The sequence below is a fragment of the Heptranchias perlo genome, chromosome 1 (assembly GCF_035084215.1).
Source record: "Heptranchias perlo isolate sHepPer1 chromosome 1, sHepPer1.hap1, whole genome shotgun sequence".
Taxonomy (NCBI): domain Eukaryota; kingdom Metazoa; phylum Chordata; class Chondrichthyes; order Hexanchiformes; family Hexanchidae; genus Heptranchias; species Heptranchias perlo.
Window position 1 is genome coordinate 174,753,711 of NC_090325.1, and position 25,983 is coordinate 174,779,693.

The following is a 25,983-nucleotide window of genomic DNA, read 5'->3' on the forward strand; positions in this document are numbered from 1 at the left end:
TTTCTGTGACAAGTCACTTTTGACATTGCCTATCCAGCGCTTCCTTGGTCTTCCTTGGCTTGTTGTTCCACTGTATGCAGGGCCATGAAAGGTATTCCAGCTGTTCCTATTTTTGAAACATGCCCATGTTTTTGAAACCATTGCATAAACCTACTATTTCCCATTGATATCTCTTCAATTTGTTAATGAGTATCACCAAGGCTCCAGTTTGATGTAGAGTCTGAACATTCCATGTTCCTACAGATATCTTATGTTTTGTACCGATTAACAACTTTTCGCTCCTGCTTCAGTTCCTGAATGTTGAGCACGCCCATTGTTTATCGAGGCGACAACCGATCCGGTGTGAATTGTCTTTCTCATCTTCCATAATTAATTCAGTTTCAGAAGTCTAAAATTCGTCAAGTGTTCGACCGTTGCTCCTTGGCTACTTTCACTAGGTTTAGCATGCCAACCGAGGCAAGGTCCTGGGTTGTAGCACTTGGAGGCCGTGGGTACAGTAGCATAGTGGTTATGTTACTGCACTAGTAATCCAGAGGCCAGAACTAATAATCCGGGGTCATGAGTTCAAATCCCGCCACGGCAGCTGGGGAATTTAAATTCAATTAATTAAATAAAAATCTGGAATATAAAAAAACTAGTATCAGTAATAGTAGCCATGAAACTACCGGATTGTTGTAAAAACCCATCTGGCTCACTAATGTCCTTTAGGGAAGGAATCCTGCTGTCCTTACCTGGTCTGGCCTATATGTGACTCCAGACCCAAAGCAGTGTGGTTGATTCTTAATCACCCTTGCAAGCCACTCATTTGTCAAGAAGGTGGTTCACCACCACCACCTTCTCAAGGCCAATTAGGGATGGGCAATAAATGCCGGCCTTGCTAGCGACGCCCACATCCCATAAAAAGAATGACTAAAAAAGGCAACAGCTGCGTCAGTCGTTAAGACTAACTGTTAGTAAAATCACCCTTCTGGGTGCAGTTGTCTACCATTCAGAGGTGCTACCTTTAGGCTCACCTCATACGCTGTTGTAATCCAGGCTTGGGCTGATAAGTGGCAAGTAACATTCGTGCCAGGCAATGACTATCTCCAACAAGAGAGTGTCTAACCACTTCCCCATGACATTCAACGGCACTACCATCGCCGAATCCCCCACCATCAACATCCTGGGGGTCACCATTGACCAGAAACTTAACTGGACCAGCCACATAAATACTGTGGTGACAAGAGCAGGTTAGAGGCTGGGTATTCTGTGGCGAGTGACTCACCTTCTGACTCCCCAAAGCCTTTCCACCATCTACAAGGCACAAGTCAGGCACTGACTTGTGCCTTGCCTCCACTTGCCTGGATGAGTGCAGCTCCAACAACACTCAAGAACCTCTTCACCATCCAGGACAAAGCAGCCCGCTTGATTGGCACCCCTTCCACCATCTTAAACATTCACTCCCTCCACCACCGGCGCACCGTGGCTGCAGTGTGTACCATCTACAAGATGCACTGCAGCAACTCGCCAAAACTTCTTCAACAGCACCTCCCAAACCCGCAACCTCTACCACTTAGAAGGACATGGGCAGCAAGCGCATGGGAACACCACCACCTGCACGTTCCCCTCCAAGTCACACACCATCCTGACTTGGAAATATATCATCGTTGCTGGGTCAAAATCCTGGAACTCCCTACCTAACAGCACCATGGGAGAACCTTCACCACACGGACTGCAGCATTTCAAGAAGGTGGCTCACCACCACCTTCTCAAGGGCAATTAGGGATGGGCAATAAATGCCAGCGAGGCCCACATCCCATGAATGAATAAAAAAAAATCTATTTTTTAAAAACACCCCACTATCACTTTCCAATCCTGTGTGGCAATTTCTCTTTCCACTTCACTTCAGCTAGCTCACTCCTCATCTTTCTAAAATCTGCCCTCTTCCAATCTGGTGTTCTAGTTTTTGTATTAATTCTTTTCTCTTTCTGCTCGGATCTTATCCACATTTAATTCATCTACCTAATTTATTTCATTACTCATAACCAGATCTAGCAATACCTCTGCCCTTATAGGCATATTAGTTGTGTCAGCTGTGGCTCAGTGGTACCACCCTTGCTTCTGAGTCAGAAGGTTGTGGGTTCAAACCATGAGATTTTAGCACAATATCTAGGCTGACAATCCACTGCAGTACTGAGGGAGTGCTGCGCTGTCAGAGGTGCCGTCTTTCAGATGAGATATTAAGGCGAGACCCCGTCTACCCTCTCAAGTGGATGTAAAAGATCCCATGGCACTATTTTGAAGAAGAGCAGGGGATTTCTCCCCGGTGTTCTGGCCAATATTTATCCCTCAACCAACATCAATAAAACAGATTATCTGGTCATTATCGCATTGCTGTTTGTGGGACCTTGCAGTGCACAAATTGGCTGCTGTATTTCCTACATTACAACAGTGACTACACTTCGAAAGTTCTTCAATGGCTGTAAAGCGCTTTGGAATGTCCTGAGGTTGTGAAATGCAAGACTTTTTACCAACATACTGTTTGAGGAAGAATCCTATAGACATTTTAGGAAATCCATTCCTTTTTTTCCATATATTCCCTCTCTGTCCCAATCGATAAGTTGATAATTAAAATCCCACTTGTCACTGGATCTAACTTTTTAATTCCAGTTATCTCCTCTTGTGTCCTGAAGGTCATGACTCACGCTGTGGTTTGTTCCTCGAATGCGAGTGCCTTCCATGTGAGGTATCACTGCCAAGTCCAATCCCAGGCACATCTGATGCCCAGAGATGCAGGCTTTCTATGAGGACTAACTGGATAATGAGTAGGAGCTGGACCTTTGGCTGATTTTTTCCCCCTCCCACGGACAATGTGATCAGTTGTAATACTCTGACTGTTGCTCCAGTTGAGGTCAACTAATTCAACACAACCTGAACTTTGAAGCTGTAACTTCTCTGTTCTGCATGGCTGAGTTCCACATTGCACAGTGCATCTAGCCACCGAGCCTTTGAGAGAGCTATCATTGGGTCTAATTGTGATTAAGGGTTAGTTTCAAATCACTCTCAGCATAAACTCAGTGACCAACTGTAAAATACCAGTGAACTTCTATGTGTAACAGCAGCTGCACGTTACCCAAACTTGAGATTATACTAATCTTAAAAGTATAATCACTGAGCTATTTATATAAACCTTCACCTGCATTCTGTAGGTATTTTGCAATCATTCAGATGGGGGACAATCACAGTACTGGAGGCATGATTTAACCTTAACCTCTGGACTAGCAGTTCCAACAGTCTCACAAACATTCAAGTCCAAACTTCACTCTGCAACTGTCTGGTTTTGGACAGACCGATCCATTTTAGGGCAGGTTGCCTGAAAATCTCAAAACTGTTTTTAAGACAGATATTCATTTTTCCCATCATGTTTCTATGTCTCATGGTGTTAAAGTATTCAATTAGTTGTCATCAGCAGCAAAGTAAACATCAGAACTCAAGCCATAATCCCACCCCTCGCCCTGTCCAATTTTGGACTTAGGTAAAGGTGCAAACCCTGTTCTGGTCTCGGGTTAACAATTGTAAACAATTTTACAACACCAAGTTATAGTCCAGCAATTTTATTTTAAATTCACAAGCTTTCGGAGACTTCCTCCTTCCTCAGGAAGGAGGAAGTCTCCGAAAGCTTGTGAATTTAAAATAAAATTGCTGGACTATAACTTGGTGTTGTAAAATTGTTTACAATTGTCAACCCCAGTCCATCACCGGCATCTCCACATCTGGTCTCGGGTTAGACCTTATACAATGTGGATCACTCCTCACAATCTAGTCTTGCGTTATTGCAGATTGACAATTAAGACTGTACCTATATTCAGACTTTTAAAAAACTCAGGAGAGTCCAGTTCATGTGAAGCCACATTCTCACTGAATTTTGAAGAGTTGAGACATATCCTGAATACACCCAGCTCTGTATTCAATTCAAAACAATAGGTTGGCTCACTTGCAGCTCTAATTCAGTGTGAATGCAAGCAGATAGCTATAAGTGAAGTGGTACAATGTGGCCAAATGCAGGTAGTGAGAGTGTAGCTTCCGTTGCTGTTAAAATAAGGAGTTGTTCCAGAACACAACCCAATGAGGAATTTTTATGGGGCTTCTCCCGATCATCCACCGTAAACGCTGTTTCTCTGAGGTTTTCGCAGACCGTCTGACGAAGATACAGAGGGTGATTGGGAGAACCTCGCTGAAATTCATGCTGAATGTGTTTGGAAGAGGGTGTTGTATATGGTTTCTCTGTAGTAAGGGAGCTATTAACAATGTATCTTTGAGTAGAGATTACCAGTCTCCTGTACTATCATAGATAGTCTAGGGTCTGAAGCATGTTTGTGATATTCAGCTGCTAAAATGGAGCTTTATTCAACCTGTCCTGTCCCTTTAAGGCTACTGCTGAGGTACTTCTTGCAATCAAGTGGTCTAAATAGGTACATCCTGAGGTCAATTACCGGTTACTTGCTGAGGGGCGTTTCTGTAGATTGGCAGCTGCATGTAAATCTCTGGCTCCTATCTTCAGAAAGAGGCCAGGTTATTAAGGTCAGAAAAATCAGCAGAAAATGACTGGATTTCTTTTTTTTTGTATTTTTTAAAGATTGTTTTGCATCTGTAACAAAGTGTGACGCTTTGAAATGTGATGTCTGAAGTGACACTTGAGGTGTGATAGATATATGACTTTTATATCTACAGATTATGGTATGTTAGGGAATGCTTTAGTGAAGATTTGATGGCCTTCTTTTCTACCTTAATTTTTTTCCCCCCATTCTTCAGTTTCCTCCCCTTATGTTCAGAAGGCGTTCATGTAGGTGGGCACCTTTCATATAGTGAAACATCCCTGAAGCACTTCACAAACAGGGAGGAGGGAGGAGAGCCAGCAGGAGTTGGGAAAATTGTTAAGGGAGGTGGTGAAGAGAGAGGCTTTGGAGCGGTTTTTGAAAGAGAGGGTTGAAGCACATCTCTTTAGTTTTATGCAGCAGACCTTTAAGGGCATGTCGTCATGTTCTATGCACAAACCACCATTGGTACAACAAGCTTATTTGGGTGATGTTCATTAGCTGTCTTTGTGTCATCCGGTGAGTCCAGTTCTCACTGTTCCGGCTTGCACACTCTTCTATGCTATTCAGTTACAGCGGCTTTTTGGTTGGGATTGTAAAATATGCACTTAAATGTGTTCCCTGTTAATGAAATAGCGTGTTTCATTATCGGCAAGGCATGCTGATGCTCTGTAGCATGTACTGAAATAAAACATCATATTAATGCAGATCTTGTGATTCAGTCACAAGAATCTGCTGTCCATTACTGTCCACCATGATACCAACTGCTGAGGAAAAGAAAACTTTTAGCGTATCAACTAAAACTGCTCGACTGAGCTCTACCTGACTATGTACATTAAAGAATAATACTGACTAGAGTGAGTGCATTTCAAGAATTCACAGATCTCAGTTTTGAGATATTAATAAATGACTTAAACTTTGCTTTTGTGCTTTATGACATGACCACAACAAGCCCTCTGTGTTACTGCCTCATAATATGCTCCAATCTATGGGTTATTAGAGATATCATTATAAATATATTATACAATGCAACAGTTTGTTGGGAATATATTAATCGATGCATAAGGTGGTCAAGCTTTGTTCTCAGAGTTAAAATCTTGTAACACATTTTCAGCCAAATTATCCCATCAGTGATGACAGCAGTGACCATATCCAAGTTCAACTTTAAATGATTCTATATCTTCTTACACTAATGACTTTGCATTACTTTGCAGCATCCATCCGCCAGATGTCTTCTGGCGGTCTTCCAGGCTCCTCAGGCGAGAACATGTTGTATGCTCTGATGGTCGGTGCAGTGTTTGCAGGCGCAGGCTTTTATGTAAGAGCCAGTTTAATTAAACATATTCTCACAGATAACAGTTTAAGTCTGTAGTCTTCTACTTTGAACAATATGCCGTCCCTCTCCCTGGAGCTGCAGGATGCGGATTTACAGCCGAGATTCCCTGTGCATCAAGCTCCCCATTTCAATTTAGCTGTTGAGCTGCTCCCCAGTGAAAGGGAAGGTAAATTTGGAAATAGTTGACTTAAGATACTCTTGTAAACGTCTGAGTGGTCAGAGCAGCACTGGAAAGGACCCAGGTGCAGATTATCTTTCTGGCCTCCCAGGCAGAGAGTAATGTATGGAATGGGAGAACCCGAAGAGGAGGAAGAATAAATTACCTGTTTTCCATTTTAATTGTATGTAGAATTAATGGAATGTATTCACATTTGTCTGTGCTTTTTCAGAATAGCTAATTAATGTTGGACTGTGTTTACACAGACATACAAAATTCTTTACACGGACAAAGCCAGATACAATGACAGAATAGCAGAGATAATGCAACGCCCGAAAAGTGAGAGGACAGCTAAGCAAAGGCGAGCAAAGAGTAAGTTACTTCTCTTTTATTTTCATACAAAGCTTCAGGCTGCTCAGTTCATTATGTACTTGTGGCACTAGGCTCAGCCTGGAGCCTTTTGTCAGTAGTTGCAATTATTGCCTGGAACTATGTGGGCTGGGAAAGTTTGGTGTTAATAGGCATTAGATTGTTGTGACTAATGTCGAATGTGCCGTCAAAATAAACACAAATGGTAGCAATCTGGAAAAATAATACTCTCTACAAAAAAAACTTTAGAGGATTGCAAATGCAGATTGGGCTAAAGTCCCCAGTAATAGATAAAATCATAGCACGTAGGAACAAATGAAAAGAAGGAGAAGAAAAGACTGTCAGGCCCATAAAGTTGCCCTGTGAATAGACGGTGTACCTTTTACGCTGAACACTCACTCCCTAGTAATGCTATCTCCTGAAAGAGACAAAAAAAAAAGAAAAACTCAGGGAACTTCATCTCTGACTCCCTTAGTTTCCCTGAAGACTACAGCTTCCCATTGGGTGTCACAAACTAAACTAACAAACTACTTGCCCACATATCTGGAAATATCCTCTTCTCTCAAGAATTTGTCAAGTTCTCTTTTAAAAGATAGTAGTGATCACATGTACAAAACTCAGCATGTTACAAATAACCAGCAAATGACTCATGTGGAGAAGGTTTGTCTTGAATGTTTGAATGTTCCAGCACTTACTGCATGGGTAGTGTCATTTGTAAGAAAACCAGCGTGTGCCACTACAGAGTAGTAAGATGCCCAGGATCTTCCACTTGCTGTGCTCCTGATCTCTGCCATGTTGGTTTAGGAATGTACCAAATGGAGGCCAGGTCCTTTCCCATGGGAAGGGGAGGAGTGGGTTGGGAGGAATTGGAGAAAGAACAACCTGTCAGTGGCTTTCATGCATCGTCAGGTAAGACACTGGCAGAGGCCCAGGTGCAGGAACATTACAAAGAATGAACCATGTAATGGTTAGGAAACATTTTGAAGAGATTGCCAGGGATAGATTATCAGGCAAGTACTTAACTTACTTTACCCATGATGTTACTTTTTTTTCCTTGAAAAAATATCTGAAATGTCAGAGCAATATTTTTATCTTTTAAGCCTTACTTGATAAAGCTGACGGAGAGAGAGAGAGAGAGAGAGAGAATTATGTGCCATGCTGCAGCTATGGCAACTGACAGATAAAGACATGCAAGGATGAAATTGGTCTTCGGCGAAAGTGTGAAATGAGCAATAGTGAATTGGCAGGCCGTTTTATATAGCGCCCGATTTTCTTTTAAGAATTAAAGCTGATAGAAATTCACATTACAGACATGAAAATGGGACCAAAAGCACTCACATCATATTTATTACTGGACGTGTCTGCTGACTTCTAAAAACCGGGGAAATCAAAAATAGCTCCTGTCATATTTCTCTCAGATAGCTCAGAAATTATATTTATGGAACAACATAATTCCATTTAGCACCATGATATAACTCAGTGTATTTAAGTGCAAAACCCCAAGTCAGCATCAATGTCCTGCCACTCTAGTGCTCAATACCATTTTAATAAAACCTGTTATAAACACAATCAACACATATCATTATAATAATAATGGCTTGTATATCACAGCTATTGCAGAGAAAGTAATAAAATTTCATTATCCATACATTCCATTTATATATAGTTACTAAGAGCAATGCATGATAATTAGAACCTAGTTCACATCCTGTTTTTCTTTTTTTCTTCTTTTTTCGTTCACACCCTGTTGATACAAAAAAACCAAGCATGCAACCGCATATAATTTCAGTCATTTTAAAACAGTTCTGGTTCAGTGACTGTACTGATTGGTGAGTTTTGAGTAGACGAGGATGACCTGACCATTTGGATTTGGCTTGAACAATGTGGTGTTGCTGGGGAGGGTAAGAGGAATTCAATTAGGATTTTGAAGGAGGTTGAACTGTCCTTGAAGTTAAAATTACACCAGAATATAGGATCTGGGAAGCATTAAGCTAGCTTCTTGATGAGGAGAGAGCAGGTAAAACTACATTCCTTGGCGTAGCATCCTGTTTAGTCACTGGAGGGAAATGTGCTGAACAATTAAAAGGGAGGGACTGAGTGGGAAGTACTACTTTTACTATGAGGGAGCACTGCTCGCAGAAAGACTGCCCCTGGCAAATTTTTGTGTATTAATAGAATTATCAAAGGAATTGAAGTAAATACTCTTAGTAGGATGTTTGATCTCACATGTTTGCTTGACATTATGACAAGAGAGAATTAAATGTTACAATGTGAAAAATGTTGATTATGTTGTGATTGATTAATTATCGAAGAGAATGGATGTACAATAGATGTGCCAGGTCAAACAGATTTCATCTGTAAATGTAATTCAGAGTTGGGAATTGAGATGGATTGCTGAGAAATTTTCTCAGTGAGGAGGATTAATGATTCTTTCAATACCGGTTGTAACTGTGCAGAACTCCAGAGTGCAAACAGAGCCATCTGAAATATATTAATTGCAGTTGAAGCTAATACAGTTAGTGAACAATCATTTACAAATTTAAAAGGCTATTATTGGCTTTGGTATCCCACCTGTAACAAAGGGGAACAAAAATAAAGAGCTATAGTATTAAAGCCCCTGAATCCTTTGTCCATGTTTCTTCCTGCATGCAAAGCTCCTGGACTATCCCCTGTTGGGGAAATTCCATTACCGAAGTCCATGGGTCTTTTTAACAAATAGAGGGAACAGTACATTTTTTACTGTCAAATTGTTTGTGTTCAAATGAGAAATTAAGAAAGTGTTTTAACAGCTTGATCACAAATTTAGCACCTACAGTCATAGAATCATTGAATATGCTGCACAGAGGGAATCCTATCAGCCCATTGGGTCTGTGCCAGTGATAGCTCTTTGTCCAGAGATATCTACTGTAATCTCATTTCCGTGCTTTAGGATATAATTTCCCTGTTAGCAAAGTACAGTAGAACCTCTGCTATCTATCAAAACGACATGAACCTTCTCCCACACCTTCTCCCATTCTGGACAACAGAAATTGGCAGATAATTAAAAGTCCCCAATTTTAGTCTTAGACATTTGCTGCATTAATACCTTGGCACAGGGATGAAGATAAGGACAATCCAAGGAGCATAAGTTAATCTTGTGCTATGAGGTTGATGCCTGTCAGACAGAATGAGACTGGTGTTAACGGCTTGGTACAGTGAGCTAATATCTTAAGCAAGGCTTTGTCCCATGAAAATTCCAGCAGAGTGTGGATAATAGAGGCTCCACTACACTAAAATGCAAACATTAAAATAACACATCTTTGACAATTTCATTCTGCTATCATTTTTAATTGCATATCACTCCTTATCAAAATGTTATCATGTATTAGTGAGTGAATTAGTCAGGCTGAATAATTAGATTGGCCGGAACAGCAGGCATTCGTAGGTAGAGAAAGCCTTTGTCCATGTTTGTAAAGAGAGCATCTGGAGATAAAAGGCAGTGGCATGCTAGTTGTTTGCAACGTCATCCCAGAGAGATTAATGATAAATCTGTACAGTTTATGTGGTAATCATGAACATTTCCAGTGTACTTCATGTTTCAATATGGGTCCTCAGGCATTCGTTCGAGCCTCATGCCCTATTTAATTTGTCGTTCCCTAATGCAGCATAAAATATTCTGCAGTGTCCATTATTCCTGCATTAGAATGACTGGTTATGCTGTGCCTGTATAACTTGTATTCAAAGGGTTGAAGTAAAGTAAAGATTCAGATTCAGTGTACCACTTCAAGGACTCCTCCGCTTCCTGGGGAGCAGTCGTATTGCTTGTACTTTATTTCACAAATCTTTCAGCTCTTTATGTGCAGAAAATAAAGATGAAGATGGGGCGAATCATAAAAGCTGCAGTGTGAAATTTACCATATTGGTTTCCCATCCAAAAAGAATATAGAGGCATTGGAGAAGGATTCACAAGGATGATACCAGAACTGAGAGGATATACTTATCAGGAAAGACTGAACAGGCTGGGGATCTTTTCTCTAGAAAAGAGAAGGCTTTGGGGTGACCTGATAGAGGTCTTTAAGATTATGAAAGGCTTTAATAGGGTAGACAGAGATGCTTCCATTTGTGGGGAGACCAAAACTAGGGGCTATAAATATAAAATAGTCACCAATAAATTCAATAGGGAATTCAGGAGAACCTTCTTTTCCCAAAGAGTGGTAAGAATGTAGAACTCGCTACCACAAGGAGCAATTGAGGCAAATAGAATAGATGCATTTAAGGGGAACCTGGATAAGCACATGAAGGAGAAAGGAATAGAAGGATATGCTGATAGAGTTAGATGAAGAGGAGTGGGAGGAAGCTCGTGTGGAGCATAAACGCCAGCATAGACCAGTTGGGCCAAATGGCCTATTTCTGTGCTGTAGACTCTGTGTAATTCGATGTAATACGCCATTCTTTAGCTGATTGAACAGATGGGTCATCATCTGCTCTGAAACTGGCTGCTAAGAAATGCATGAAAGTTGCATGGTATCATTCTTCCTCTGATTTTCCCTCATCCAGGTTTCTGCTTGTCATTTACACACAGTGACGCAGCTGAAACTGGAAACTCAGGAGGTGAGGAATCATGGTATGAATCCACTGCTTCTTGAGTCCATGGCCTAATACATCGGTGCTCCAACCATTTGTACTTCATACAATACCAATCTAAGTAAAATAGCACTACTACCAATTGTACAGAAAAATGCAGGAGTTTTTTTTAGCTACTTGTTTACATTGCTAATGAGAAAGACCCTCAGAGGAGCAGTACAAATCCAAAAGTTTTGCCCATCTTTTATTTAGAGTATCTCACCCAAGTGGCCATTCTCTATGCGTGAGTCCGGGCATTGGGTGTGGAGAGGCTATTTAATTGTGAAGGGGCAGGCAAAGCAACCAAACCTGATCCTACCCTAAACCAACGTTCACACATGGCCATTTTCCAGTCGGAATCACTGTATCGTAACCGGGTTCAGAAACAAAGACTGTTTTTTTTCCTTGCTTCCTTGTGTATGGCTCAGTACCATATCACACATTGCTTTACCCACTGAGTCATCATAGATTGATTTCAAAGTCCTATCAGTCCCTTTAACCAGGCTTCAAACTAGCAAAAGGTAAATTTAGTACTGGCAGGAAGTTCTTCTTCACACAAAGAGTGATTAATACCTGAGACTGACTTCCAGGTCGGGTTATCAAGTCTGGTTGGATGTTTTCGTGGAGGTTTTGATCACATGACCTTCTGCCTTCAACTGCCCCACCCAGTAAAATAGCCTTTTGCCCTATTCCCGATATTTTTATAACTAATAAATTAAAATGTTCAAAGAAATTGAAAAAAGCTCAATTTTTTAATGCCCCTATGATTTTTTGCCTGGGTTGCTCTCAGCAATGTCCAGGAGATTAATCTTCAATTCCTGGAGACTCCAGGGCAGTCCTGGAGGGTTGGCAACCCTACTTTCAGGTAGGGTAATGGAGGCAAAAGAATCCTGGAATTGTTTAGGAAACAGCTGGTGCTGTTATGGAGCACTGTAGATTTTTCCTGAAAGATAAACTTTGATGAGCTGAACAGCCTTTCTCATTTGTTTCAATCTTGCAACCTTGTGAGACGGACCCTTCAGGACAGGTATAGCATGCCACAAAGCAGGAGTTGGCAACAGAAAACAAAATCCGTGATTACAATTTGGAAAATATGGCCTTTAGTTCCACAGTATAATTCAACATAAAGCAACATGATTCCGAATTACAGTCTACTTCTCTTAATTCAAAGTTTCTTAATTCAAATTATCTGATAATTCAGATTTCTTTCAGGTGTGGAAACTTAATATTACTTATCCTATACAATGCATTGACACCCAAACAAAGTAGTACAAGAGAGAGTTTATTTTTTACTTGTATACAAGTGGAAGAGCACCTCAAGACAATGGTTGAGGATACATCTTCGCCGAGTTCAAGAAACAGCTCACGTTTATACAGCTCAGTAACAACGCCGACCTGTCACAGAATATGGGCGTACACGTACATTCTTTATTGGCTCAGGTAGTTGGTCAATCAAAATAGGGAACCCACCCTCGAGTTCCCATAGCCATCTTGATATCTTGGACACAGGCCTGGGAAAGTGCTTTTCCCTAAGAAACTGTCTTTTATTATCAGTAGGTCTGTAGCTAGTCTCAAGGCTATATGGTCATTTATTCCTGTAGTCAGCTACCTCTCTATCTAAAGGGAGGACAGCTATCAGCATGAGAAACTCAAAGTAATTACACAATTGTGCTTCTATGTGTTTTCGTAAGAAACTTTATTATGTGAGTTTACGTGAATTAGCTAGTCAGTTAATATGGTCAAGTATCCCTTCATGCATTTCCACATTCGTGAGTTAGGTGAATTAGAGAGAGAGTTAATATGGTCAAGTATCCCTTTATGCACTTCCACATTGACTTTTTGCATACATATAGGACATGTATAAGAAAGTATTGACGTGCAGTTCCCTTGAAACGCGATTGGGTCTACTTGCACCGGGGGTTATAGCAGGTTCTATGTTAATTCCCACCCATAGGATCAGGCATGCTAAGCCAATCATTCCCAAATGCTTCAACAGTTTAGGACATGCCATGCTGCAACAGTCTCTTATGATAGTTTGATTAATTAGTCTTTTTCCTTAGGTTCGGCTGGTTCGCTGCCGCCGGGGTCCTTGTATGGGGACTTTTTACAGTGGGACGCGTGTATCCACGTAGGTCGTTCCTTCACTTTCACAGCGGTGTTGTGAGGAGTACTTGATAGGGTCCTTCAAACCGGGGCTGGAGTCCGTTCTTTCGCTTAAAGATCTTTATGTAGACAGTATCTCCTGGCTCGATACTGTGACACCTCTCTCCTGTGGGTTCGAGTTGTGCTTGTTTGACCTGCCGGTGAAAACTAGAAATACAGTTAGTTAACGTGACACAATACTGTAGCATGTCCTCCTCCATTGTATGTATATCCATCTGTTTTACAGACAGGGGTGCTGAGAATGGCAGGCGTTGTAGCCGTCTCATCACAATCTCACGTGGTGACAGTCCTGTCACCCTGCTGGTTGAGGACCTCATGACCATGAGGGCTAAAGGTAATGCATCTACCCATTTAAGCCCCGTTTCCTCACAAAGTTTAGACAATTTATTTTTTAACATGCCGTTGTATCGCTCAACTGTGCCTGATGACTGTGGGTGATAACTACAGTGAAAGTGTTAATCAATCTGTAGTCCTTTACACAGTTCCTTTACAACAATCCCTGTAAAATGTGCCCCGTTGTCGCTTGACAACTTGTGGGGTATACCGAAGCGCGGTATAACTTCTCTAAGCTGACATTTAGCAACAGCTGTATTATCATTCTTTCTACAAGGAAAAGCTTCAATCCATCTAGAAAACATGTCAATTATTTCTAACACATATTTATATCCCATGCATGGGGATAATTCAATAAAATCCATTTGCAAGTGTGTAAAGGGTCCTTCAGGACCCGGATGCACAGAACGTACTGCCTTTTCAGTTTTACCAGGATTCATTCGGTGACAGATGGTACATTGGTCGCTAATTTGTGTGAGAGCCTTGGTTAGACCTGGCGCAAACCATGTTTGATTCACATAGTTGGTCATTCCGGTCTTACCAGCACGCGTAAAGGTATGAACACATCCAGCGAGCCAGGGTAAAAGTTGGCGAGGGGCCACCACCCGGCCGTCGTGGTGGACCCATAAACCCTCCTGGTTCCTTGTACAATTATGATTAACCCATTCCACCACCTCGTTTTTCCCCGCCCTGGACTGATGTTCAATTACATCTTTTAATGATGGGGGTACCGATTCTGGATCTTTCTCTCTGGAAACCATAAGGGAAACCAGAGGTCCTGTGTCAGAAAATGCTGCTTGTTTTGCTGCCGAATCAGCTCTTTCATTGCCCAGGGAGACTTGGTCTCGTCCTCCGGTATGGGCTTTACATTTTACCACAGCCACTAAAACAGGTTCCATTAGTGCTAGCAAGAGATGATTGATCTGTTCAGCATTTTTAATAGTTGTTCCATTTGATGTCAGGAATCCACGCAATTTCCAAATCTGTCCATAATCATGTGCAACGCCGAATGCATATCGTGAGTCTGTGTAAATAGTGGCTGTTTTTCCAGTAGCAACAATACAGGCTCGCGTTAGTTCTGCCTGTTGCGCTGAAAAGGTGGGTGGTAGTGAATAGGCTTCTATAGCAGAATGGTCATCAACAATCGCATAGCCTGCACGAGGGGACCCTTCTCTGTCTCGCAATGCTGACCCATTGACATAGAGGTTTAATTCACAGTTCGAAATAGGTTGTTCGGAAAGGTCAATTTGTAGCTTGGTTACTAGCTGAGTTACTGCCTCGCAACAGTGTGGTGAGCCATCTTCTTCAGTAGGCAGTAGAGTAGCTGGATTCAGGGTAGTACAGCGTTGTATAGTAAGATTAGGATTTGACAACAGTTCCACTTCGTACCTGCTGCTTCTAGCAGTAGTGATGTGTTGGGTAGCACATCGTGTTAACAGGATTTCTAGCGAATGGGGCACATACAAAGTGGTGCAATGATTAAGGGTAATGGTTTGTGCTTTCTGCACCGCATATGAGGCAGCAGCCAATGCTGGAAGGCAGCCAGGTAGTCCCCTAGCGACTGGGTCCAGCTGGACATTATAGTATGCTAGCGGTCTCTCATGGTCACCGTGAGATTGGGTGAGGACTGCTTGTGCAAACCCAGCTTTATGATGGACATACAGGTGGAATGGTAGTTCATAATTGGGGAGTCCAAATGCAGGTGCAGATATTAATGCCTGTTTCATCTGCTCGAAGTGATCTCGTGTTTTATCACTCCATATAAGATAGACTGGCTTGTCGTCACCTATCATGTCCAGTAGAGGTCTCGTTATTTCAGAATAACTCATTATCCATTGCCGACAGTATCCTGTCATTCCAAGAAAATGTTTCAATTGTTGTTGGGTCTGTGGGACGGGAGCCTCACAAATGGCTGTGACTCTTTTCTTTGATAATCGTCGAGTGTCTTTATGTAATTCGTGTCCCAAATACTTTATAGTTTCAGAAACAAACTGGAGTTTAGACCTAGAGACCTTGTGTCCCTTTTTAGCTAGGGCACATAACATGGTAATAGAGTCAGCCTGGTAGGCAGAAGAATTAGATGAGGCTATTAACAGATCGTCTACATACTGAATCAGAGTGGAACCTGCTTCTAAGACAATGTCCTGCAAGTCTGCCTTTAAACACTGTGAAAATATGGTTGGGCTTTCAGTGTAGCCTTGAGGCAATCGTGTCCATGTATATTGTCTTCCCTTAAACGTGAAAGCGAAAAGAAATTGGGAGTCGTGATGAATTGGGATACTGAAAAACGCTGAACATAAGTCAATCACTGTGTAATGGGTGGAGCCGCAAGGTATACTGGTGAGAATTACAGCAGGGTTGGGCACAACAGGGTAAACAGGGAGAACAGAGGTATTCACTTCCCGTAAATCTTGTACGAGCCGCCATTTGCCTGTTTGCCTCTTGTGAACAGGCAAATTAGGAGTGTTGCAAGGACTTTTAGTTGGTATAATGATTCCCTGATTTAACAAGTCCAAGACCACCATGGAGATGCCTTTTTCTGCCTCTGCTGACATGGGGTATTGAGACACTCCAGGGAAGGGCACTCCAGGTTTCATAGTAACCCTGTATGGCTGAGCAGTTAGCATTTTTCCCACTTCATTCGCATGTTGGGACCAGAGTTGCTCTGGGACCCTTTCTAACAGATTCGCTACTTCTGTAGTACACACGTACTCACTCTGGTTTTCGAGCAGGTCTCTGTCTAACATTTTTCGTTCAAAGGTTGCATGATTGTTTATAAAGGGATATAAGAAAATGGCAAAGCCAGCTCCTTCATCCAGCCGTATTACGGTACCTCCCCTGATACCTGCGATTTCGGTCCATGGTTTAAGCGCTTGACCATGGGTCCAAGGTCTTTTTGACTATGGCCTTCTGCAACTGCCAGGGTGCAGTGGGGCACACTATCGGCTACTTTAAATAAGGGTTTTACTTCGCTGGATAGTATGATTGACACAGCTATGCCAGCCGGACCTATCAGGATCGTATCGCATGTGAGGTTAAATTCGCATCCTTCAAATGTTTGATAAAAACATTTTTCACAAATATCGTGTCCAGTTTCATCAAAGTAGGCTGTACAGTGTAAATTGTATTTCCAGGAGGTTAAATTAAGGGATGCTAGGTAATCAGATGCCGCCCTAGATACGTACTGCAGGGACCCCACCAATCTTCGAAGCTTTATGGCCAGAGAGTTACTGTTGTTCATTAACCATTTATAAATAACAGGTGACTCAAATTCTCGGAGGGAGTACATTCCATAAGTTTCTTCGGGGATAGACACTTCTAATCCCTTATCCGTACATATGATGGTGGCTCTCATTTTGCATAAGAGATCACGTCCTAGTAAATTAACGGATGCATCCTCTGATAGTAGGAATGCATGTTGTCCGTGGAATACTTTTGATTTTATGTCTAATGGTTCTGACCATTGCATGGTTTGTGTAACTCCTGATAGGCCAACACATTGTACACTTTTATCCGTTTTGGGGGCTTCTTTTGCCATTTCTTTGGACAATAAAGAGTTAGTAGCACCCGTATCAACAAGGAAGGGCACTTGTTTTCCCCCCATGACAATCAGGTTTCTGACACAGGGGGGTTCGAGGGCGTCATGCGGGATAATTTCTGGGATCATTACAATTTGAGTTACCCCATGGATTCCCAGTCGAAAATTGAGCTTGGGGTTGAGTGGTGGGTTGATCAGCATAGTTTTGCGGTGGACCATTGGCAGACCTCCTGTCGGGCTGAGGACAATTCGATCGCCAATGTCCACTTTTCCCACAATTAAAACACAGACCATAAAAAGGTTTTTGAGGATTTCCAACACCGGGATGCCCAAAACCTCCTGGTTGAGGTGGGCCTAATCCGCGTCCGCGTTGTGGGCGTCCCCTCCCTCTATTATGTCCCATATAATACAAGGTGAGCGAGTCATTTGGAGTCATTTTTGTTTCTGCGTACATGGAAGTTTTACTTTTATTTTCTTTGCTTTCTCTACTACGATCCTGGACATTCTTTAGAATGGACGTCAATTGAGGCAAAGTTTGGTGTCTCCAATCTAGGCATATCAAAGTCAGTGGGTCTTTTAATTCTGGTCTGAGTCCATTAACGAGGGCGTTAACAAGTGGCACTTGGTATGCATCTTTAGCCATACCAGAACACTGGTCAAAAATATTCTCCATTCTTTCTATATAATCCTCAACATCCTCCTCTTTCCTTTAACTGGTTTCTGTAATCTTAGTCCAATTTGTTTTCTTTGGGAATTTTACGTGCATTACTTCATACAAATTTTGGCAGAATGCATTATCTGCCACTGTCTCGTCTGATCCGTTAGCTGCCCTATGGTTTCGGATAAGGGCAAAGCTTTCATCGCCCTCACACAGTCTTTTATATTTATTATCTTTCAACCATGCGCGTAATAGCTGATCCATATCTACTATGTTTGGTTGGTGACAAATGACTATCGTTTTCAATTGGTCAATAGATTTTTCTAAGTCTTTGGAGGGGTCCGGTAAGTCCTGAATAATTCCTCTCAATTCGGTGGCTGTCCATGGACAGTGGATGGAAACTGGGTCCCCGCCTGCAGCATGGACATTGGGGAAATGTCTTAAGGGCAGTTGTGTTCTGGCTGGGGTGGGCTTAGATTCCCCTTCGTCTCCCTCTTTCGTCCCTCTACGACTTATGGCACCTTGGGTACCCTGACTTGGGCCCGCAGTCTGGGAGGGCGTCTGGGCAGCTGTCCCACCAGTAGCACCGCCCTCAAGATTAAGTGGAGGTGGGGGATTTGAAGGGTTAACGGGGTCTCCTTCGTTCTCAGGCAGTGCAGGTGCCTGCTTCTGATAAGACGGAGGGTTTCGCGGGGCTCGCATCTGTCCTATGAAATAATCATCATCATCGTCCGGGGCAGTGGGTAGGGCAGGATATAATGGCATAGCTAACGGCGGCTGTTTCTTTACTAACATTTGCTTAATTTTTATATCTTGTTTAGTATTATTTTTAGTGGCTGTTTTACTTTGTTCATGTCTTGATTCTGCTTCCTTTTTCCAATCTGAGAATGTCGCCCACTTAACCCCCTTTTCACCTTTCTTTTTCGGGTCTCTGTCCTCTAAACATTCTTCTAAACACTTAATTCTATCCATATTAAATGTACGGTCTTCGGGAAAGGGATATTTCCTAGTCCTAGTCCATTTTGACCAAACTATCAACTCGTCAGTTGTTTTTTTCTCAAAGTTTTTGTACATGTAAGCAGCAGGTGTTCCCTTTGGAGGGATTTTGTTTGCGCTGGCACCCATGGCTTATAGTTTATACAATCCTTCACACTGTAATTACACAATAATCAAGACCTATCTTAGCTATCGCAATTCTATACTTGATAATTCAGCCGATTGGACAAGACGTCATGTGTTCTCTACACCTACTTTAGGGTCCTGGCCTTCATATGGGGTTAAACCCTCTTAATAACCAGCTCAGGCTAGGTGCGTGAGAGAAACGTCTGCAATTGGTTGGATCAGCTGACTTACACAAGATTCTTGTATACTTTAACACTGTGCGACATTAACACCAGTCTGCGTTTGTCGCCACTACAGACTTGTTCAAATTACAATTTCACTCAGTTCCGAATATTAATTTTACTCTAAAAGTCTGTAACCTTGTTACCTTTTCTCTGGCGCCTTTCCAGCAGTGACTGTCTGTTGGCTCTATACAGCAGCCTCAACATCACTCTAGTTACTTTACCGGTTTCACAGATCTACTCCGTTATTGTTCTCTTTCAGCCCGTTACTACAACACCGCAGCTGACAATATCGAGTAATCTGACAAGTTCCTTTTTTTCCCGTTTTTTTTTTCTCCTTGTCTATACGAAACACATTTCCTATGATCGCTTTTCGATTCCTAAAGGCAAACAGAAGAATTAGTCACGTCAATTAATGCATACATTTAATAATCGCAGTGCGTCTGTGGCTTGCACAGACAACCTGTGTCCGTACTTACCGGGGATCACAAGCGATCTCGGCGGAACCTCCAAGAAACTGTGGAAACTTAATATTACTTATTCTATACAATGCATTAACACCCAAACAAAATAGTACAAGAGAGAGTTTATTTTTTACTTGTATACAAGTGGAAGAGCACCTCAAGACAATGGTTGAGGATACATCTTCGCCGAGGTCAAGAAACAGCTCACGTTTATACAGCTCAGTAACAACGCCCACCTGTCACAGAATATGGGCGTACACGTACATTCTTTATTGGCTCAGGCAGTTGGTCAATCAAAATAGGGAACCCACCCTCGAGATCCCATAGCCATCTTGATATCTTGGACACAGGCCTGGGAAAGTGCTTTTCCCTAAGAAACTGTCTTTTATTATCAGTAGGTCTGTAACTAGTCTCAAGGCTGTATGATCATTTATTCCTGTAGTCAGCTACCTTTCTATCTAAAGGGAGGACAGCTATCAGCATGAGAAACTCAAAGTAATTACACAATTGTGCTTCTATGTGTTTTCATGAGAAACTTTATTATGTGAGTTTAAGTGAATTAGCTAGTCAGTTAATATAGTCAAGTATCCCTTCATGCATTTCCACATTCGTGAGTTAGGTGAATTAGAGAGAGAGTTAATATGGTCAAGTATCCCTTTATGCACTTCCACACAGGCAAAACACTTTTGAATTATCAGGAGTAGACAGTAATCCATATGATAATTTGATAGAACAGACAATTAGGTTTCCATGTATATGGCTGACTATAGCCATTTAAGGAATCATAGGCACACACCCACATCCTACTCAAGAGGTAAACCAGTCTGATGAAAACCTGCCTGAATTGCTTAAAAATGGAGAATCTGTAATTAGTTCACTGTTAGGGCACTGCCTTGATGAAAAAGTATTTGGCAAAGCTTGTTTTTTAGAGGAAAAGGGAGAAGAGATGAAAGAGATGTGCATCATTTGTCACAGTGTTACTACACACGAGTGGCATATGAACATATGAAAAATGACGGAAAGGAAAAGACCTACTGGTCCATCCAGCCTGTCCCATTCAGATGTGATGTCTTGTGCATCACAGTACATACACACCCCACTCCACCCAGAGCAATGTAATCTCCTGCAAGAGGCGAAAAATCAGATAAAAACCCAGGCCAATTAGGGAAAAAATCTGGAAAATTCCTCTCCAACCCCCTAGGTGAACAAAACTAGTCCAGGAGACCACCTTGGTTCTGATTAATATTATCAGATCAATATTAATGATCAGATCAAAGCTCTGCAGTCCTGCCACATCCGGTCGTGAATGGTGGTGGACAATTAAACATCTAATGGGAGGAGGAGGCTCCATGAACATCCCCAACCTCAGTGATGGCAGAGTCTAGCACGTGAATGCAAAAGATAAGACTGAAGCGTTTGCAACCATCTTCAGCCAGAAGTGCCGAGTGGATGATTCTTCTCGGCCTCCTCCCGATATCCCCACCATCACAGAAGCCAGTCTTCAGCCAATTTGTTTCACTCCACGCGATATCAAGAAACAGCAGAGTGCACTGGATACAGCAAAGGCTATGGGCCCCGACAACATCCCGGCTGTAGTGCTGAAGACTTGTGCTCCAGAACTAGCCGCGCCTCCTACCAAGCTGTTCCAGTACAGCTACAACACTGGCATCTACCCGATAATGTGCAAAATTACCCAGTATGTCCTGTCCACAAAAAGCAGGACAAATCCAATCCGGCCAATTACCGCCCCATCAGCTTACTCTCAATCATCAGCAAAGTGATGGAAGGTGTCGTCCACAGTGCTATCAAGTGGCACTCACTCACCAATAACCTGCTCACCAATGCTCAATTTGGGTTCTGCCAGGACCACTTGGCTCCAGACTTGATTACAGCCTTGGTCCAAACATGGACAGAAGAGCTGAATTCCAGAGGTGAGGTGAAAGTAACTGCCCTTGACATCAAGGCAGCATTTGACCGAGTGTGGCACCAAGGAGCCCTATTAAATTGAAGTCAATGGGAATCAGGGGGTAACTCTCCAGTGGCTGGAGTGATACCTAGCACAAAGGAAGATTGTAGTGGTTGTTAGAGGCCAATCATCTCAACCCCAGGACATTGCTGCAGGAGTTCCTTGGGGCAGAGATCTAGGCCCAATCATCTTCAGCTGCTTCATTTATGACCTTCCCTCCACCATAAGTTCAGAAATGGGGATGTTCGGTGATGATTGCACAGTGTTCAGTTCCATTCGCAACCCCTCAGATAATGAAGCAGTCATGCCTGCATGCATCAAGACCTGGACAACATCCAGGCTTGGGCTGATAAGTGGCAAGTAACATTCGCGCCAGACAAGTGCCAGGCAATGACCATCTCCAACATGAGAGAGTCTAACTATCTCCCCTTGATATTCAACGGCATTACCATCGCCGAATCCCCCACCATCAACATCCTGGGGGTCACCATTGACCAGAAACTTAACTGGACCAGCCACATAAATACTGTGGCTACAAGAGTAGGTCAGAGGCTGGATATTCTGCGACAAGTGACTCACCTCCTGACTCCCCAAAGCCTTTCCACCATCTACAAGGCACAAGTCAGAAGTGTGATGGGATACTCAGCACTTGCCTGGTTGACTGCAGCTCCAACAACACTCAAGAAGCTCGACACCATCCAGGATAAAGCAGCTCGCTTGATTGGCACCCCATCTACCACCCTAAACATTCACTCTCTTCACCACCGGCGCACCGTGGCTGTAGTGTGTACTAAGCCAAGGCTTCTTCGACAGCACCTCCCAAACCCGCGACCTCCACCTCCTAGAAGGACAAGGGCAGCAGGCACATGGGAACAACACCACCTGCACGTTCCCCTCCAAGTCACACACCACCTCGACTTGGAAATATATCGCCATTCCTTCATCATCGCTGGGTCAAAATCCTGGAACTACCCACCTAACAACATGTGGGAGAACCTTCACCACACAGACTGCAGCGGTTCAAGAAGGCGGCTCACCACCACCTTCTCAAGAGCAATTAGGGATGGGCAATAAAGGCTGGCCTTGCCAGCGACACCCAAATCCCATGAACGAATAAAAAAAATATGGCACCTACCTCTTGTACAAGGTGATCTCTGGCCCAGCCAAAAACAGGTCCAGCTCTCGTTTGAAGGAATTCTGCGAATCAGTGTTTCCCCGCATGAGCCGACAGTCTGATCCACAGACATACTATTCTCTGGGAAGAAAACCACCTCCTAACATCTAACCTAGTCCTGCCTTTATATAATTCGAGATTGTGACCCCAGGTCCTCCCTAACCTACTTAGTTGAATTGACATTCGCTGTCTACACAAATACAATGTAATCTCTTCATCATTTTATTACCTCAATCAAATCACCCCGAAGTCTGTGTTTCTCTAAAGTGTAGTGACCCAGCTCTCTGATCTTATTGTGGTGACTAAGATGCTTTAAACTGGGAATTACTCTTGTGGCCCTCCTCCGCGCACTTTCCAAAGCCTCAATGTCATTCACCAAGTGAGGAGACCAAAACTGGACACAGTATTCTAACTGAGTCCTAACCAAGACCTTGTATACGGACAAAATAGCATGCTTTGCTTTATAATGAATTGACCTGTGAATACACCCTAGCACCCTATTCGCTCTGGCTATTGCTTCATGGCATTCATTGTTCATGACGCTTTAGAAATCAATGCACTGGAACGTCCAGATCTCTTTTTTTCATCTGCTTTTGTTCTTTTCCTTGAAGCATTTGCCCTGCCCATATGTATAACACTGCACTTTTCTAAGTTAAACATCATTTGCCAGTCACGGGCCAATTCCCCTGGTGCATCTAACCAATTTGCCTGTTCCAAATCTTCTGCCATTTTGGTAAAGTTCACCGTTCTATAATCTGGAATTAATTGTAGATTTTGACACAATGTTGCTTTTCGATGCAATTTACTTGATTGTGACACGTGTTTATTAACAAGTGAAGAATTTTGCCAGACATTTCTTCTGCTTATTTCCCAATTTTCTCCCCTCCTCTCCTGAAGGCGCTGACTCATGCTGGGATACGATTCCATGGACAGTTGTCCACATTTCTCACCCAAATGGCCATTTTCACATGTGAGCCCAGGCAGCAAATGTCAACAGTTATTCAGCTGTGGAGGATATCAGAGCTGAGGCAAATTGTGTCTTCAGCTGGTATCTACACATGGTCAGTTTCCAGCACAGGTTGCTGGTCAGGAGTCAGGAGCAGGAACCGTAGCTAATTTTTCTCTTCCTTAGCCCAGGGGCACTGAGGCCAATAGCTGCTTGGCTGAGACCAGCTAACTCAGCACAGAGCAGGGTTCAATCCTGGGATATTCTGCTCTTAGTGCTGTACTGGGTGATACTGTTACTCACTAGGCCAATGGGGGAGCTCCACCTGATGCTATCTCATGAAAGCCATGCCCTTTCAACTAAAAGATACTGAAACTATTTGTGTTTTATTAACAAATTCTTTATTCTTCTTTGTTTGTCCTGTTTATGTTTACAGAGGAAGATGGTGAGTGTACACAAATTATTTATTACACCTTAATGTTTTCAGTAAGTAATAAATGGTGAATTGGCTTTGAACAATAACAAATCGTGTTCTCAAGGTTTCATTGAAGTGTCTCTTTTAGAACCAAGTGCATGAATGAATAAAATGTATGTATAGCTAGTTACCATGCCAAATCTGTTAAGTCTTAATACATGGGTATTTTGAGATTCTTCTACTAATTTGCAGTTAGGTACATGTACGTCTGTGTGAAACAAACTGTGGCTTATACCATATATAAGTAGTTTTAGTTTTGGGATGTGATAAAAGCACAAATCCCATTATGAAGGAACACAGAAGTCTAAATTAAAGTAGGACAGTAAGCTTAGAACATTTTTCAAAAGAAAATATGTGTATAAATGCTGCATGCATTCCACAAGAGTACCACTTTTAGCAAACTCACACAAAACCTGAAACTTGTACACCCGAACAGGTACATTTTATTTAAGTGAGAGGTTAATGGCACCAATGTTGTTGAACATGCATTATTAGTATCATTCCCAGCATTATTGGGGCGAACACAATTTATTATATTTTTTTTCTCTGTGATCTGGAATACTTGTGGAACACGTGTTCTGAAAATCTCCCCTCAGCGACGCAGGGCCCAAAAATTGGCAATCCCGTTACAGCAGTGGAGCAGCAGGACTTCACTTGAACCACAGAATTACATGCCTGACCCAATTGGAATTCCTGGGGTCAGGAAATTGGCACTGGGGTCAGGGAAGGTGTTCATGCTAGCAGGCCCAACAGAAGATACTAGAAGTGAACAATATACTAGAAGATACTAGAAGTGAACAAAAATTAGCCGGATTCCAGGAAGGTTACTTCCCTTAGAGCAGTCGGTCACTTTGGTGGGCCGCACTTCTGCCACTGTAAAGTACTGTACTCCTGCCTCCCTCAGACTTACATTAGGAGTACCAGAGATGGGACTGGTGGGAATTCTGGTGGGTGAGATAATTCCGCCAGTCCTGCCACCTTTCCTGTAGTTAGGCTGCACGGGGGGTGGACGCAAGTCCCGTCCCACCCCCAGGAATCCTAAGCAACTGGAATGGGGTGATGACCCAGCGTAAACGGGTCCCACCCCGAACCCTGCCCTCACTTGCCTTAATAGCTCCCCAAATCCAACATAAGGATTGTGGATTTTTGGGAACACGTGTACATACCTATATGCACATGCATACAAACACACATTTGTACATGCATATATAATGCCTAAACTCACAGCAATAATGCCTGTGAAGTGGAGTGGTCTCTCTCCAATGCCCTGTTGACATTTTTACCCTTCACACTGTTATACAGAACCAAGATATCAATGTATGCAGGATATCAATGCGTGAGTCTGGATTCCAGACATCGAGAGGGAGCAGAATACCAAATCTAATGGAACGAAAATCTCAAATATAGAAAATTTACTAACAAATCAGATCAAACGAGTTAAAAGTCATATTTACTATACTTGAAAAGGAAACGTAGCAGTAAAATTCTTCCATTCTTCTTGTGCTGGGAGGCTCAGTTTTAATCTTGTTACATTTCTTCTTCCCTCCCTTCCCTGCATTTGTGGTGATGTGTGACTCCAGTGTGCTTCAGGATGGGGTTAAACTCTTGGTTGATTTTGTTTGAGCAAAGCCGGGCACTTTAAGGGTGAATCCTTCTTGTTCTTCCCTCTTGTCTGTGTTCTCTTCCCTCTGTGTTTATGTTAAATAGTAGCTTTATTAATTGCTATGTTGGCATTTCCATCATTGATCTTAACCATAGCAGCAAAGTGTGCCCATTTCAATTTTTGGTATGACTAATAATAAATGTGGAACTATGATTTCCTTTTCAGAACTTTATTAATTTTGTTTTTTATTGTACACTTTCCAGAGTAAAATGTCAAGAATTC

General features: G+C 42.5%; 1 protein-coding gene across 1 annotated transcript in view; it reads left to right on the forward strand.

Annotated features, from left to right (window-relative positions):
• Positions 1-25,983, forward strand: part of mgarpa (mitochondria localized glutamic acid rich protein a) — a 43,750-nt gene that overhangs the window by 7,497 nt on the left and 10,270 nt on the right. The window contains exons 2-3 of the mRNA XM_067994089.1: positions 5,789-5,892; positions 6,334-6,439. Coding sequence (XP_067850190.1) covers positions 5,789-5,892; positions 6,334-6,439 — 210 coding nt within the window. The remainder of the gene's footprint in view (positions 1-5,788; positions 5,893-6,333; positions 6,440-25,983) is intronic.